General features: G+C 39.6%; 1 protein-coding gene across 7 annotated transcripts in view; it reads right to left on the reverse strand.

Moving 5' to 3' along the window:
• akap9 (A kinase (PRKA) anchor protein 9) overlaps window positions 1-18,405 on the reverse strand; it is a 211,579-nt gene that overhangs the window by 147,684 nt on the left and 45,490 nt on the right. For all 7 annotated transcript variants that reach the window (XM_080210240.1, XM_080210222.1, XM_080210231.1 and 4 more), the window contains 5 exons: window positions 12,734-15,358; window positions 12,342-12,452; window positions 11,577-11,790; window positions 10,944-11,020; window positions 2,517-2,661 (listed from right to left, as the gene is read on the reverse strand). In XM_080210240.1, coding sequence (XP_080066366.1) covers window positions 2,517-2,661; window positions 10,944-11,020; window positions 11,577-11,790; window positions 12,342-12,452; window positions 12,734-15,358 — 3,172 coding nt within the window. The remainder of the gene's footprint in view (window positions 1-2,516; window positions 2,662-10,943; window positions 11,021-11,576; window positions 11,791-12,341; window positions 12,453-12,733; window positions 15,359-18,405) is intronic.

Genomic DNA, 18,405 nt, shown 5'->3' on the forward strand with positions numbered 1-18,405 from the left:
GCACAATTCAAATTTTATAACTTTCCACTCATATCAGACAACTTCATTCAATGTTGATTCATGATAATTCAGGAACTGTTCCACTGCAATTGTTGGAACAAAGAAGCAATTAAAATTACAGCAAACTCACATAATTGCCTGAACATTAAATCCTATATATTTTAATGAGATCATTGCTCATTCTGAATCCTATATGTTTCAATGAGATCACTGCTCATCCTTCTAAATTCCAATGAGTTGGGTCCCAACCTGTTTAACCTTTCCTCATAAGACAATCCCTTCATACCAGAGATCATCTCAGTGAACTTTCTCTGAACTGCCTCCAATGAAATAATACCTTTCCTTAAATAAGGGAACTAAAATTGCTCTGAGTACTCCACATGTAGTCTCACCAATACCCTGTACAGTTGCAACAATATCTCCCTAATCTTATACTCCAACCCTCTTGAAATAAAGGCCAACATTCCTTTAGCCTTCCTGATTACATGCTGCACCTGAACATTGAAAGACTTTTTTTTTAGGGAAACGTAGCACAATATATTAGAAGGATTGGAACAGGAGTAAGTCATTTGGTTCCTCAAGCCTGTTTTGCCATTCAATGGCTCATTTGTAATCTAACTCCATGCCTTTGCTCCCATGTCTCCTAATACAGTCCTTTCCTGGTGTGCCCTCATTTTAATGTGACCCCCAGAGTGAAAATTTGACAGGTACCAGACTTGTGAACATACTAGGCTCTGATTATTAATGGAATGGCTTCTGATTATTAATCTTATAGGGTCATAATTATTAACAATTGGCAAATCAAACATAGTAGATCCCAATTAGTGATGCAGTAGGATCAAGTTATTACAATTAATAATCAATGTATTAGCATCCAGGTTTTTGATGCAATAATTTTTCTGATTATTGAATCAAAAAGCATCTGATTATTAATGCAGTAGGAACCATGCAAGTGTAATTAGATCCTCATCATTAATGTAATTGAATCATGTTTAATAATGTAATAGGAGGCTGATTTTTTATGCAATAATATCCTGATTGCTGATTGTAATAGTAGCCTGAGCTTTGATGAAAAAGGACTTTGATTATGATGTAATAGAAACCAGATTACTACTATAATAGGACTAGGAGCACTGATGCAATATAATCCTTGTTACTGATACAGCAAGATTCCAATTATTAATGTTATGATTATGAATGCATTATAATGCTGATTATTCACGCAAGATTATTCAAATTATTGAAGAAATCGGCTTCTTGCAAAAGATTGCTGCAGCAATCAGGCTGTACCCACCATCAAGGAAACCATGAGTATTTTTAGAGGAACCTCACAGCTATCAGAATTCAGTCCAAGATTCAAGGCAGCTAGCTATTCCTGCCTCAGAGCTCACAACTCCAAAATCGTGCTGATCCAATTGAAGTTCTGGACCCACAGTTTGGAAAGTGCTGCATTAATGCTTCTGGTTAACAAAAATCAATATATCTCAAAAGCAAAACTAAAATTTGACCTAGCATTAACTGTAGTTTATGGAAGAATGTTGCAAACTTCTGTCCTAGGAATCCAAAGTCTCAAATTTAAAATTCTTAACCTCGTGTTTAAATTCCTCTGGCTTAATCTTTATTTTTGTGAGCCCTCCTGTACTTTCTGTTCCTACAACCACGGCCTCTTGTATATCACCTTGCTTCCTTACCACACAAAACCCACTCTCTGGAATTAACTCCCTAAGCTCTTTTGAATCTTCAGCTCTTCTCCTCCTCAAAACTGATCTCATTCACCAAGTTTTCGGTTATTTCTTACATTGTCTTCTTTGATTCTGTGCCCATTTTTCTTGAACTGTGAAGAACGTTGAGATATTATTCTAATTTAAGGTGTTAAAAATAAATGTGAATTGCTCTGATTAAGATTGCTTCACTGCACAACCTATTCTGTTGAAGATGCGATCGTCTTTCACTGGTCATTAACCATGAGAATGCTGAAGAAGTCAAACCTTGAAGATCGTGAAGACATAAATAACCATAGTAGTATTATAGACAGTAGAAAAAAAATCATGGTGAAGTAAAACATGTATTTATCTCTTTGTAAAACTAATTAGTGTACCTGCATTAATAGTCACCCCTGTGGTTGTTCACTTTTCTGTGGTCAGTGCAATAACATTTACGGGAATTGCAATCCATAAACTACAAATGCAAATGTTAGAAAGAAGCCAACATGCAATAGGCAGTTCTGATGAGGGTCACAGTGAAAATATTAACTATTGTTCCACTTATAGATGCTAATTAACCTGCCGTGAATATCCAGCATTTCTTGTTTAATCTTGTATTGCCAGCAGTCACATATTTTTGAAAATTATATCAAATTCAAATGTTCTAAAACATAATTCAAACAGGGTTCCTAATTCTCAATATGTTAATAGCGAAGGTTAGATTTTGATGAAAATGTAAATAGGACTTAAATTAAATACCTCTGCTCGGCTCAACAGCTGCAAATTATCAAACACTATGGAAAAGTAGTGTACCTCTTGCTCCTTCAGTGGGATCCTTGTGGACCTCACTTCCCTCAGTAATAAAGTCTGTGGCTCCGAAAGATGAAGTTTCTTCAGACTGATTTTCATGTTCTCTTCTTTCTATCAAATTATCTTCATCCTGTAGAGTGGCAAATAACTGCCAAACCAAAATGTTGAATTGAGACAGTACCAACTCAAAAAAAAACTGCAACTACATACAATCATATATTTGAATAAAGCAAACTACGTAGGTGCGAGGGAGTTAAAGGTATCGGCAAACTAGATTAAAAAGATATGATAATAGATAGGCAATGGCAAATTTTAAAATAAAATCATATTTTCCAAGCTAGTGGTTCAGCCATAGCTAACAAGAGAAGTTGCAGGAAATAAAAAAAAAAAATCAGAAACTGCCAGAAGTACTCAGGCGGTCGGGCAGCATCTGTGGAGAGAGAAACAGTATTAAATTTTCAGATTTCTGATTTTTAATCGAAACTGAAAAAAAGTCAGAGATGCAACTGGTTTAAAAAAAACAAGTATAGGGTCAGGGAAAGAAGGGGGAAGGGGAGGATAGAAGACAAGGAAATGTCTGTAATTGGCAGGAGGACAGGAAAGAAACACAGGCAAGATTAAATAACAAGGAGGGATGATAGTGCAAATTATAAACAAACTACGTTGCTGGCTTTTTTTTAGTTCTGGTGGAAGGATAGCAAACTAAAATAAACTGTTTTAGTCTTTACAAATACTGCCAGACCTGCTTAGTTTTTCAAGCAGTTGCTGTTTTTATTGCGGAATTTCATAATCTGCAGTATTTTGTACTAAACTAAAGGAAGAAGTACGATGATGTCAAATGGTAGATGTGAAGATTGGCAGTATTTTAGAATTCAGCAGAGAGCACCAACAAATTGATAATGAAATTGTGTAATGAAAAAGGAATACTTGGCAATCTAGTGGTGCAAGACCCGTTGGGGATGAATGACCATCATTTAACAGAATTCTTCATCAAGATGGAGGATGACACAGTTGATTCTGAGACTAGGGTCCTGAATCTTAAATAAAGGAAACTACAATGGAATGAGGCATGAGTTGGCCAAGATAGATTGGGAAACATTACTTAAAAGGATGACAGTAGATTGGCCATGGCATACATTCAACGAGTACATGGATGAACTGCAACAATTGTGTATCCCTGTCTGGCGCAGAAAGAAAATGGGAAAGATAGTCAAACCATGGCTTACATGGGAAAGTAGAGATAGCTAGCATTAGACCCTAAGAAGAGACAAACAAATTATATAGAAAAACAACAGACCTAAGGATTAGTTATAATGGGGAACCAATAACTGGCTGACCAACTAAATAGATACTTTGGCTCTGACTTCACAAAGGAGGCGACAAATAACATTCCAGAAATGTTGGGGAACACAGAGCTTACTGAGAGGGAGGAACTGAAGGAAATCAGTGCACCAGCACATTTCTGGAAGGACGACCAAGCTTTCAGAAGGAGGCCATATGCACTCAGGGTGTCTGGAGAATAATTCTCTGACATCAGTAACTGAGGAATAGTGTGTCAAATATCTGTATCACCAAGGAGGAGCTCAATGAAATCTGCCATCTGTTGTAGCCCAAAATGCACCTCAACGTAGTTGCGTCTTTCGTTGCCTGCTGGAACACGGCTATGCCTTTGCTTTTGGAGATCAAGAAAGAACTTTCAGAAAACAGAATTTCTTTACTTGTGGAACTGTCAACTTTTCACACTTTTTTTAAATAAATAAAAACAACAGATCTAAGGATTGGGAGCAGTTTAGAATTCTGCAAAGGGTGACCAAGAGATTGATTAAGAAGGGGAAAATATAATACAAGAGCAAGTTTGAGGGGAACGTAAAAATTGACTGTAAAGATTTCCATACCTATGTGAAGAGATAAAGATTGGTGAAAACAGTCAGAAACGAGCAAAGTTATAAGAACATAAGAAATAGGAGCAGGAGTAGGCCATCCAGCCCTTCGAGCCTGCCCCGCCATTCAATAAGATCATGGCTGATCTGTCGTGGCTCAGTTCCATTTTCCTGCCCTCTCTCCATAACCCTTAATCCCCTCTCCTATCAAAAACCCATCAACCCACGTCTTAAAAATATTTAGCGAGGCAGCCTCCACCACTTCAACGGGTAGAGAATTCCAGAGATTCACCACCCTTTGAGTGAAGAAGTTCCTCCTCAACTCCGTTCTAAACCACCCCCCTTTTATCTTGAGGCTGTGCCCCCTAGTCCTACTGTCTTTTTTGAGCGGGAAGAGTCTCTCCACCTCTATCCTATCCATCCCATTCATCATCTTATACGTCTCAATGAGATCTCCCCTCATTCTTCTAAACCCTAACGAGTACAAGCCTAGTTTATTCAGCCTCTCCTCATAGCTCAACCCCCTCAACTCCGGTATCAGCCTAGTAAACCTCCTCTGCACTCCCTCCAAGGCCAAAATATCTTGGCGCAGGTGCGGCGCCCAAAACTGCACACAGTACTCCAGCTGCGGCCTCACCAATGCCCTATACAGCTGCAGCAAGACCTCCCTACTTTTATATTCAATCCCCCTCGCTATGAAGGCCAGCATCCCATTCGCCTTCCTGACCACCTGTTGCACCTGCAAGCTGGGTTTTTGCGACTCATGCACAAGGACCCCGAGGTCCCTCTGCACCGTCGCCTGCTGCAGTTTTTCGCCCCGTAAGTAATAGTCCTTCCTACCACTCTTCCTACCAAAGTGGATCACCTCACACTTGCCAACATTAAATTCCATTTGCCATTTCCTGGCCCATTCGCCCAGCCTATCTAGATCCTTCTGCAGACTCTCCACACCCTCCGCACAATCTTGGTGCCATCAGCAAATTTCGACACTCTACACTTGGTTCCCTCCTCCAGATCATCTATATAAATGGTAAAAAGCTGAGGCCCCAGCACCGACCCCTGGGGCACTCCACTAGTCACCATCCGCCAATCCGAATAGCACCCGTTGACCCCCACTCTCTGCCTCCTATTTGACAACCAATCCTCTATCCACGCTAACACCCTACCCCCAACTCCATGTCCCTCGACCTTCTGCAATAACCTCTTGTGAGGCACTTTGTCAAACGCCTTCTGAAAATCTAGAAAGACCACATCCACCGGCTCTCCTCTATCCACCGCCCTAGACACATCCTCATAGAACTCCAGTAAATTTGTCAGACACGACTTCCCTTTAATGAAACCGTGCTGCGTCTGCTCTATCAAGCAATTCCCTTCAAGATGCCTCGCAATTTCCTCCTTAATGACAGATTCTAACATTTTACCTACCACAGACGTTAAACTAACCGGCCTATAATTCCTCGCCTTTTGCCTGGCACCCTTCTTAAACAACGGCGTAACATTAGCCGTTTTCCAATCATCTGGCACTTCCCCAGAATCCAGCGACGTCTGGAAAATAACCACCAAGGCATCCACTATCACCTCTGCCATTTCTTTCAGAACCCTCGGATGCATTCCATCCGGTCCTGTGGACTTGTCCACAATCAGCCCCTCCAGTCTGTCGAGCACCGCCTCTCTAGTAACAGTAATGTCATTAAGACCCTCCAGTCCTACCACCTTTCCATCGCTAACACCCGGCAAATTATTCACGTCCTCCTCCGTGAAGACAGAAACAAAAAAGTTATTCAATACCTTAGCCATATCCCCATCCCCTACCACTAAGTCCCCTTTCTCATCCTCTAAAGGACCAACATTCACCCTAGCCAGCCTCTTCCTTTTTATATACTTATAAAAACTCTTGCTATCCTTTTTTATATTGAGCGTTAGCCCAGCTTCATAGTTTCTCCTACCCTTCTTTATCAACTTCTTTGTCAGTCTTTGTTGACATTTAAACTTCTCCCAATCCTCTTCTCGCCCACTACTCTTAGCTACTCTAAATTCCTCCGCTTTTAGTTTAACACTTTCCTTCACCTCCTTCGTTATCCACGGCTTATTACCTCTCCTCCTACTATCCTTTTTGACCATCGGAATAAATTTCCGCTGAGCACCAAGAAAGATCTCCTTAAAGATCCTCCACTGCTCCTCAACAGACCCTCCCTCCAACGCGCTCCCCCAGTCCACATTCGCCAATTCTTCTCTCATCCTACCGTACTCCCCTCTATTCAAACAAAGGACGCGTGTCCGGGAACCCACTTTCTCCTCCTCCATCTGCACCAGAAACTCCACCATACAATGATCACTCTCCCCAAGAGGATCCTTCACCACAAGATCCCTAATTCTACCCGCCTCATTACATAGCACCAGATCCAAGATAGCTCGCTCCCTCGTCGGCTCCAACACACACTCTTCGAGGAAACTATCCCGGCAGCATTCCAAGAACTCTTCCTTGAGCCCCCCGCGTCCAACATGGGTCGACCAATCAATATGCAGATTGAAATCCCCCATAACTACGGCCGTCCCATTCCTGCACGCCGCACTTATTTGCGCGTTAACAGCCCGCCCCACCTCCAGATCATTATTCGGGGGCCTATAGACGACACCCACCAGCGTCTTCCTCCCTTTGCTGTTCCTAATCTCCACCCACAACGATTCCACGTTCTGCTCCTTGGCTCCAATATCATCCCTTGCTACCACCGTGATGCTATCCTTAATCAGCAGAGCTACGCCCCCCCCTTTTCCCTCCTGCCTATCCTTCCTAAACACTTGATAGCCCTGTACATTCAGCTCCCAGTCCCTGTCACCCTGCAGCCACGTCTCTGTAATGGCCACCAGATCGTATCCATTTGTGTCGATCTGTGCCACCAGCTCATCCACTTTATTCCGAATGCTTCGTGCATTCAGATAAAGTGCTTTCATCCCAGCCTTCACCTGGACCCTATTTGCCGCAACGCCACCAACTATACTCACGCCCCCTACTCCCTCTATTATTGGGACATCCTCGGCCTCTTCCCTTACATGTACCCTCTCCTTAACTTTAGGCCTTGTACCATCACCTACCCTCGCACCCCCCCCCCCCCCCCCCCCCCAATTAGTTTAGAGCCCTGTCTACAGTCCTCTTTACTCGATTCGCCAGCACTCTGGTCCCAGCACGGTTCAGACCAACCCCATCCCGCCCAAACAGGTCCCACCTACCCCAATACTGGTGCCAATGCCCCATAAATTCAAACCCATTCCTCCCACACCAATCCCTGAGCCACCCATTCACTTCCTTAATCCTGTCAACCCTACACCCGTCTGCACACGGTTCAGGCAGTAGCCCAGAGATGATCACCTTGTCGGTTCTACTTTTTAATTCCATTCCCAGCTTTTCATACTCCCTCCCCAGATCCTCAGTCTGCATTTTGCTTACGTCGCCGGCACCCACATGTACCACAACGACCGGATTCTCACCCTCCCACTCCAGGTTCCTCTGCAGCCCAGCTGCGACATCCTGTACCCGAGCACCAGGCAGACAACACACCCTTCTGTGTACTTTGTCACTGTGACAAAGGACAGTGTCAATACCTTTCACCCCACTATCCCCAATCACTACTACGTTCCTTTTCTCCCTCTCTTTGCCTATGTCCTGCTGCAGCACTGTACCGTGTGCAGTTTGCTCACCAACCTCACCTGCCTCGTTCTCGTCCAGCCTGGAAGCAAGAACCTCAAACCTGAATCAATAAATGGCTGACCAACTAAATAAATACTTTGGCTCTGACTTCATGAAGGAGGACACAAATAACATTCCAGAAATGTTGGGGAACGTACAGCATACCGAGAGGGGAGAACTGAAGGAAATCAGTGTCAGTGGACCGGCACATTCCTGTAAGGATAAAGGATAAGTATGGTAAGTTTTGGGAATCTTGGATAATGAGAATTATTGTGGGCCGAGTCACAGAGAAAAAAGAAGTATTTGTCATGGCTAAGAGGCTGGGAACACACAAAGCAAGTGTGGAATACAAGGAAAGTAGAAAGAAAATTAAGCAAGGAGTAAGGAGGACAAATAAGGGTCACGAAAAAGCATTGGCCAGCAGGATTAAGGAAAATCCCAAGGCTTTTTATACATATATAAAGAGCAAGAAGGTAGCCAGGGAGAGGACTGGCCCAACAGGGATGTGTCTATCAAGATACATCTTGAACATTGTTAACATGCCTGCTGCCATCACCTCCACAGGCAGTGCGTTCTAGGCATTCACCACTCTTAAAAAAAAACTTTACCTGCATGTCTTCCCTAACTTTACCACCTCTCACCTTAAACCTGTGCTCTCTTGTAGTCGACTCTTCCACTCAGGGAAAAAACTTTTGACTATTCACCCATCTATGCCTCTCAATTTTGTAGACTTCTATCAGGAAGCCCCTCAGCCTCCATCTGTCCAGTGAAAACAATCCGAGTTTATCCAATCTTTCTTCATACCTAAAACCCTCTAATCCAGATAACATCCTGGTAAATTTTCTTTGCGCTTCTCCAAAGCATCCACTTCATTCTGGTAGTGTGGTGACCAGAGTGCACACAATATTCCAAATGCAGCCCAATTAAATTTTTATACAGCTGTAACGTAACTTGTCAATATTTATACTCGATGTCCTGGCTGATGAAGGCAAGCATGCTGTATATCTTCTTGGCCACCTTATCTACCTGCGGTGTCATTTTCAGGGATCCACAGACCATAATACCAAGATCCCTCTGTATGTCAAAGCTCTTGAGAGTTCTGCCATTTACTATATAATTTGAACTTGAATTTGATCTTCCAAAATGTATCACGTCGCAAACCTCCAGAGTTTAGTCTGGATTAAACTCCATCTGTCATTTCTCTGCCCAAGTCATCTATCATCATACCAATCATATCTACTATCTATCATATTCTACTGTATCCTTTGACAATCAATGTCACTATCTGCCACTACCTACATTTTTCCTGTAAATCATTTACATATTACAAACAAAGGTCTCAGTACTGATCCCCATTCTGAAAAGCTCCCTTCCACTGCTGCTCTGTTTTCTATGACCAAGCCAGTTCTTTATCTATCTGGCCAGTACACCCTGGATCCCATGAAACTTTATCTTTTGTACTAGTCTGCCATGAGGGACCTTGTCAAATGCCTTACTAAAATCCAAGCAGACAACATCCACTGCCTTTCTCTCATTGATCATTCTTGTCATCACCTCAAAAACTCAATCAAGTTGGCGACTCATGACCTTTCCCACACAAAACCATGCAGCCTATCCCTTAATGGATCGAGAGCAATAATATCCATGTTTGCTAATAATAAAAAGTTGGATGGGAAAGTCAGCTGCATAGAGGATGCAGAACGTCTGCAAAAAAGGTTAAGACACAGTTATAAGAATGTGGAAAAATGTTTGACAGGAAAATTACAAAAGCAGATTTTATTTTTAAATGGAGAGAGATTGATAAATTTCAGCATTTACTGTGTCCTTGTCCATAAATCACCAAGTTAAAAATACAGCTACAGAAAGAAATTAGGTAAGAAAATGTTGTGCTAGCCTTTTTCACTAATGGATTAGAGCACAAGGGTAAATCTTACTGCAATTGGATATTGAATTTGATGATCAGCCATGGTCATAATGAATGGCAAAGCAGGCTGAAAGGTTGAATAGCCTACTCCTGCTTCTAGCTCTATGTTTCTATGATAGGGCCTTAGTGAACCCACATCTGGAATAGTGCATATCGTTTTAATCCTGTTACCCAACAAAGAATATACTTGCTTCAGAGTGTAACAAAGGCACACTAGATGGATCCTACTAGGGGAGATCGTCCTGTGTGGAGAGATTTAGTAGTCTAGGTTTCTCCTCCATAGAGTTCAGAAGAGGAGTGGCTTCATTGAAACTTATAACACTCTTAAGCGACATCATAGGATATTTGCTGAAAGTGTGAGTTTAATGGCTTGGGAGTCTACATCAAGGAGTCTTGGTCACAGAAGGTGGTTCAGCCATTAAGGACCGAGATGAGAATTGTTTCAACTCAAAAAGTTATGAAAATTTAGAATTCTCTACTTGGCAATATGGAATCTCAGTCAATGAGAATATTCAAATGACAAATTTAAAGATTTTTGGATACAAGGGGAATCAAGTGCAATTGTGTGGTACGGTGCAACTGAGATAGTCAACTAAGGTCCTATTGAATAGCAAAGCAAGTGAGAGTGGGCCAATAGCATATTCCTGTGCCTAGTTCTAATCCTATAATACAGAAACAGAGATAAGTCACTCACCTACATGGGCAATCAAAATTTTAGCTTTTAAAATGTAACAGTGGCACTTTTATTAACCTTATTTTTGATCAATTATAGTATAACAGTACATACATATTGCATGTTTTTTTAAATCTATAAAGCAAGCATTTTTGGCTCAGAAAAGCAAGCTTATTTTGAAATGTGCAAAAAGAAAATCAGAATACTACTAGTCAGAAAAGGGTTCAGCATCATTTCCAAAATAGCTTTTTGAAGTATTTTAATGTACCTGGGTGAGTTGTATGCATTCATCAGATATCTTCTTGTTGAGCTTCTCTATCAAGGTTTGTGAAGATTCTTCAAAGTCTAAACAATAAACATTCATTAAATATTAGAAAACACTGTCTGCTTAAATGTAAATAATGGTCAGATGTGTCAATTTGGAGGGTATTCCAAGAGAAGACTTCCTTAATTTCAGTGTTCATCACGAAACAACTCAATAGGAATTTAGTTCTGTGACATGACAAACACTATGGAAACTTTTATTCAATCTTCTCATAAATTAAGCAAATTGAAAACATCTGCAATAAAAACAAAAACGCAAATTGTTCTCAAGTTGAAAACAAAATTGGACCAGGAAATTGCTTGAACTCTTTCTTAAAAAATTAAGAAAGCTTTTGATAATTACATTAATTCTCAGAAAGCTAAGTTTTCTCTTTCCTTAAAATGGATGGACAGAAATCTTTTCATATTGCTACGGAAGGTGTACAGGACAGTGTTCACGCTACAAATAGCAACTTGTACATTGCAAGCAATGCTTAAAGCCACTAAAACATGCTTATTGAAATATTAAAAGGTAAGATATTGTATTGGTTTTTCATTAAATCTACTTTGCCACAATGAGGTTTTCTGTTTTTATCACCTTCCTGAGGTTTTTTGAAGTCTTGTAATTCCTGCTGGTGCAATGCTTGAAGCTGTTTTATTTCTGAAGTATGAGAGATTGTGAGCTTGTCCTGGAGTCGTTCAAGAGCAATCTCTTTTTCATTTTTCAAACTGTCACGGACAAGCTCCAGCTGAGCAGCATAAATTTGAGAGAGACTAATGCGCTGAGCCTCCAACTGAAGCTTTAATTCAGCCTGTCAATGAATAGAAAGAAAAGTTTTATCTTTCATCCTCTTTTCTCTCACACACCGTTATTATTTTCTATTTTTCAAACTAAAGAAACAAAATGGTCCAACCAAAAAGGAAGTCAACAGTACTCCTTCCTGCCCCAATGCATGACAACATAAAATTCTCCTTCTTTAGGAAATGTCACTTTAAAGTACATGTCTACGATCAGAACTAGAACATATAGCTACTGACAGGATTATTGCAGATACCAGACATCTTGTGTTTATCAAAGATACTATGGAATAATTTTTATAATTGTACATGCATCCAAGGCACAAGTTCACAAGAATGTAGACTTTACAAATAAACATTTGTAAAATCTTCCAAATATTGTACCATTTTAAAAGATTAAGCAAAACTGTTTAAATTTCATGAAAGTATAACTAAATTAAAATCATATACCTTGGTGCAGTGATTAATTTTTTGAAGTGAGGGTTGGGGATGCAGTGGAGGAGTTAGGACAACAGTGGGCTAAACTTGACTGAATGCTGTAATAGAGAAATGTGAAAAAGCATACCTCTGCCTGTTTCTTAGTTTGTTCCAGTTGTACCATGTAATCTTGAGCAGTTGCACTATACCCTTGAAGTGCAATCAAATTCTCACACCTTTTGTGTTCTATATCTTGTGCCTGCAAATAACACAGGTTGCATGTAACACAAAACAGAAGTTGCATTTTATTTAATAGAAAAGTTAGTGCTTGAATAATTTTTACAGCAGTCACATTATTTGTAAACTTTTGTAACCAAGTGTGAAAACATATTAAGGGCCTAATTACTTCAGGTTTTGAGAAGATAGTCATAAGCTACAATACTGAATGTTTATCAAAAACCAATGACATTTATCATAAAATGAGAGAGTTACATGCTATACAGTCAGTATTTTAATCGTTCTATCATATTGCTCACATACCTGATTCTCCTCCAATCTAGCACGCAGTTCACAAATAGGAACTCCAATTTGTGCTTCGATTTTCTTCTCCAGTTCCAACTTTTCCTGCTGAGCTATAATTAAAGTATTTTCCATTTCCTCTCTTTTTTTGTGATACGTTTCTTCCATCAAAGTTTTCTGCTGCACAAGTTCAGCCAAGCCCAGCTGTTCAACTCTTACGGACTCCAGCTGTTGCTTGAGGTGGTCCCGTTCAGTCTGTAGACTGACTAAGGATTCAGATGCCAGTTTCTCTCTTAAGTGCTGATTTTGGGCAAATAGAGATTCTTTTTCTTGAATAAGATTAATCTGATTTTGTTGCATCTCATCTTTTTCTAAAACAATAATCTTCAATGAATTTTGTAGCGAAATTAATTGCTCCATTAGATTTTCTTCTGGCTGCTCACCTTCTTTTAATTCACATGATACAATAAAATCTGGTTCTTTAGACTGATACTCATTCTTTGCTTTGATTAAATTTGTTTGGGACATTTGCCCATGTTCTTGGGCCTCTACTTTAACATCTAGTAATTTTTTATTCTCACTTCTGTCTGTTTTCTCACCCCTTTCTGCAGCTTGCTCTTTTAGAATTTTCAGCTCCTCTTTCATGTGCAATATTTCATTTTGCCTTAAAATCAAAACTTCTGAAAGATCAGACAGTCTCTTAGATAGCTCATTCTTATCCTGTTGCGCTATCTCAAGTTTTTCCATGAGTTCAGTTGCATCTTTTTCAATGACCCCTCTGCTTCCTACACATATAGGTTGGTCAGTGGGATGGTCAAGTGTTTTGTCCAGTTGAACTTCATTTATCCCTGTGAAATTTCCAGTGTCCTGCTTTAATTCTGATAGTTGGAGCTGTTCATTTAAGATTTTTAACTTGGCTTCATATTCGATTTCTTGCTTAATCATCATTTCTTCAACGTGAGACTTCATTTTCAGTAGACAATCATATTCATCACGTAGTTCTTGAAAGTTAACTTCAAAGTTTTTCTCAGCAAAAGAAAAAGTGTTCCTTTGTCTCTCAACCTCCTCTCGGAGTTCCCTCTCGTGGGCTTCAAGCTGTCCATTTACTACTGTAAGCCTTTCGATGTGTGCTCTCATTTCTGAAAGCTCATTTTCACCAACTAATGCCAACCTCTCTTCAGATACCATATGAACTTCCAGCTTTTCTTCTAACTGCTTTTTGGTTTCTTTAAGGCCTTCATTTTCTTTCTGTAGCTCATTGATTTTTACTTCCATAGTTTCCTGATCCTCAAACTGTTTCTCCAAAATGTTGTTCCTAGCTTGTAGTTCTAGTATACCTTTTTCCAGTGTACGCTTTTCTTTCTCAACTTCTCTTAGTGTTTCAATTTCTGTTTCGAGTTCACTTATCCGCAAATTCATTGCTTCCACTTTATCATTCTTAAGTAACATCTGTAGTTCTTCTTTTAATGTGGCAATCTCAGATAACAGTTGGTTATTTTTAATGATCATATTATCCCTTTCATATTGTATTTCTTCCATTTTTTTCTTAAGTTCTGTTTGCAAGCTTTCCAATTGCAGACTTTGTTTCATGGCCATATCTTCTTGAAGATTACAAACATTTAATTTATGTTCTCTTTCTAGGTCTTCTCTTAGTTTACTTAGCTCTTCTTCATGGCTGAAAAGAAGTTGAGTCCTTACTCTTTCTAACTCAGCTTCCTGAGATTCAGCCATCCTATCCAAAACTTCATCTTTCTCCCTTTCCAGCATATCAAGTTTAATTTTATAGTTGGTGATTTCTTCCTCATGCTCAGATTCCAGCTCCTTATTAGACTCTGAAGTAGCTAACAGTTGGGCCTTCAACTGCTCAACCATGTTTTTCAGTTCTTCTACTTCATGCAATTTGTACTTCTGATCAGTAATACTTTCTGATGCTCTCTGAATTTGACCTTTAGTGAAGTTGAGCTCTTCTAAGAGTTCTTGAACTTGGTTCTGCAGCTGCAAGTTTTTTTCAGAAGCTCTTTCCAACTGTTGTGTCATTTCTTGCCTTATTTGGTCTCTCTGAAAATGAGTGTCTCTTAATTTGACATTTAATTCATTAATTGCCACATTTAATAAGTTAATTTGTTCCTCATTGACTAAGTTATTAACAGAATGATCCAAAGCCTTTTCCATTTCAGTTTTATGCTGCTCAGTAAGTCTTCTAACCTCCGAAGTATGCTGCTGCTGCAATTCTTGCTTCATCTGTACTATCTGTTTTCCATACATCTCATCCAATTCTGCTTGAAGTTGCTGCATTTTCCGGCTATTTTCCATTTCAACCCTTTGTACTGTTTCCAATTCAGACAAATTGCCCAGGTGACAGCGTTTCTGAAGTGCTTCCACAGTACCCATCAATTGCTTTATTTCATCCGATGATTGTCTCTCTCTTTGCTTTGAGCTAGTCAATTCTGTTCTCAGATTCTCAGTCTCTTGACTTTTTTGCAGTATCTGTTCATTTAAATTTTGAACTAATTTATCAGAAGCAATCATCTTATCTTTCAACAATAATGCTGCATTTTCATGTTCTTTAACAGTTTTCTCAAGCTGCTCAATTTGTTGGTCTTTGCTATTTAACTTCTGTGCATTATCAGCCTTTTCACTGTCAGTCTGTACATAAACAGAAACAAAGCAAAGATGAATATTCTAAACAACCAGTTGCAGTCAACACTTTGTTTGACCTATTATTAGAAAAATAAACATTAAGCATTCTTAACAAATTTAAGCAGCTTAAAGATAATGTTTTCAGCTTGATTAGATTGTGTTGATTACATGTCCACTCTAGTGGCGACAAACAAAAGATATCCTAAAAAGGTTCGTTTCAAAGAGGACAGAAACTTCATACTGATCTAGAAATAACCTGGTGCAATTCAATTCTAGAAATACCTGTATTAATTACATGACAACAAATATCAAACAGTGGACAAGAAGAAATTTTCAAAATAGATCACATGAATATATAGCACAAGAAAAAAGTGCATTTCATTTATTAAGCAACATAGAGGTTGCAATATGATAAAAATTATTGCGATTGAAAATAGTAACTTCCGATAGAATATGATTCCCAAGGTGCTCCAAATTCAGAATTTAAAAAGTGAGCGTGCTGACATCTAATGTGAATCGCGTATAGCCAGCAACAACTGCAAAATAAATATGATAAATTTCTGAATGCTGGACACCACAAAACCATCTAATCCAAAATCATACAGTGCAGAAGAAACCCTCCAACCCACTGAACCTGCACCAACATGTGCAAAATACTTAATCGCATTTATCAGCACTGGTCCCATGGCATGTCATAACATTCAAGTCTAAGTGCTCCTCCAGGTGCTTTTTAAAGGATATGAGGCAACTCACCTCTCCTACCCTCCGAGGCAGATTCTAGACCGTAACCACCCTTTGGGTAAAAAGGATTTTCCTCACATCCTCCCAAAACCTCCTGCCCCTCACCTTGAACCTATGCCCCCTAGTGACAGACCCTTCAACTAAGGGTAACAGCTGCTCCTTATCCATTCGATCCATCCCCCTTATAATCTTGTACACCTCAATCAGGTTGTCCCTCAGTCTTCTCTACTCCAACAAAAGCAACTCAAACCTATCCAATCTTGCTTCATAACTTAAATGTTCCATCCGAGTATCCTGGTGAATCTCCTCTGTACCCCTTCCAGTGTAATCACATCCTTCTTATAATGTGGTGACCGTAACCGTACACAGTACCCTAACTGTGACCTCACCAAAGTTCTATATGACTCCAAGGTGACTTCCCTGCTTTTGTAATCAATGCCTCGATTAATAAAGGCGAGTGTCCCATATGCCTTTTTCCCCACCCTACTAACAAGCCCTTCCGCCTTCAGAGATCTATGGACAAACAGACCATGGTGCCTTTGTTCCACAGAACTTCCTAGTGCCATACCATTCATTGAATTCCTTCTTGTCAAATTATTCCTTCCAAAGTATATCACCTCTCATTTTTCAGGGTTAAATTCCATCCACCACTTATCAGCCTATTTGGCCATCCCATCTATATCTTCTTGTAGCCCAAGTCACTTAGCCTTACTGTTAATCACCTGGCCAATCCTTCTGTCATAATCCTACCTCCCTCATAGTCATCTGTATCATTTACACAACTAACGAATAGGAGGCCTAGCATAGATACCTGTGGTATGTCACTGGAGAGTGGCTTCCAGTCATTAAAGCAGCCTTCTATCATCACTGTCTGTCTCTTATTTCTGAATCCACTTTACCAAATAATCCTGTATCCCATGTGTATTTGCCTTCTTTATAAATCTCCCACGGGGGACCTTGTCAAAGGCTTAGCTGAAATCCAGATAAACTACATCAACTGCACACATGGTCACCTCCTCAAAAAATTCAATCAAAATAGTTAAAATGCCAAAATCAGGAAAAAAACCAATGGCTATGACATCCCGTTTCCATCCACCACCCTCCCAATCTGATTCTCCAACAAATATTAATTCCTTCCTACCCATCAGGCATTTCTTACCCATTTCTAGATTTTACTTCGAACTCTCATAACTTAAAGCAGAACATTTTTAAAATATTCAATAATGCCAACACACACCAGGCTGAAAAAGGCTTTCCTCGTACACTTTGCAGCCACTTTCTCAAAAATATTGTCAAGGAACATGAGGCAGAAACGCCCCTTACTTGGCTGTTTATTAGGTTATTATTTTCAATAACCAATTTCATGATTTTACCCCATACTGATACATGGCTAATGGGTCAATTCCTAAGTCAGTTTATTTTGTTACACATTTTGAAAATAAGCACTACATCATCCTCTTTCAACTAATGAGGCACGCATTACTGAAAGAGAGCAATATAACCCAAAGATGTTCAGGTTAGGGGATTAGCTATGCTAAATTGTCCCTCAGTGTCCCAAGATATGTAGATTAGATGGATTAGTCATGTTAAACATGTGTGGTTACAGCAATAGAATGGGGGACAGGGCCTGGGTAAGATGATCTGTTAGAGCCATTGCATACTTGATGGGGGAATGCCCTCTTCTACACTATAGGGATTCTACGATTCTATGAACCCTAAAGAGGAAGTCTCAGACTAATTGCCCCATAACTCATGCAGGAAGAAAAAAAGTATCCTTTAAGAAAAAACATGTTAGATGTTACATTCTATCCACTTTCTTGCATACCTTAGAAACCTGGACAGTCTAAAAAGATTCAAGGAAGGAAATGTGAATGCAAAGACATGCTAAAAATTCCACCTAAAGACTACATGACCAATGAAGAGGTGCTCGAAATTGCAAAAACAAAAATAACTCTTCAAAATGAAACCCAGAACAGAAAATGTCACTATTTCAGTCATTTGATCAGAGCTGAAAAACTAGAGATCTCTACTAGAGGGCAAAAAGGATGGATCAACTTGGCAAAGTTAGATGAAAATGGTCTGAGCATACAAATACAACCTGCCTGAAAGGAAAAGTGAATATTTTATTTGTGGAGCATCCACCTCAAGTTAAATGACGGAATTGACGGAAATGGCTTGACATAAGCGTCAAGTTTACAACTGTCAGTATCACTTCATTCTCACTCCAGTGGCTGTATTAACTATAATGTTAAAATCTGGATGTGATTAGGCAGCAAAAAATTCAAGCTACAAATCCTGTGAAAGTTAAACGT

The sequence above is a fragment of the Carcharhinus amblyrhynchos genome, chromosome 2 (genome assembly GCF_965287045.1).
Source record: "Carcharhinus amblyrhynchos chromosome 2, sCarAmb.v2.hapA, whole genome shotgun sequence".
Lineage (NCBI taxonomy): Eukaryota > Metazoa > Chordata > Chondrichthyes > Carcharhiniformes > Carcharhinidae > Carcharhinus > Carcharhinus amblyrhynchos.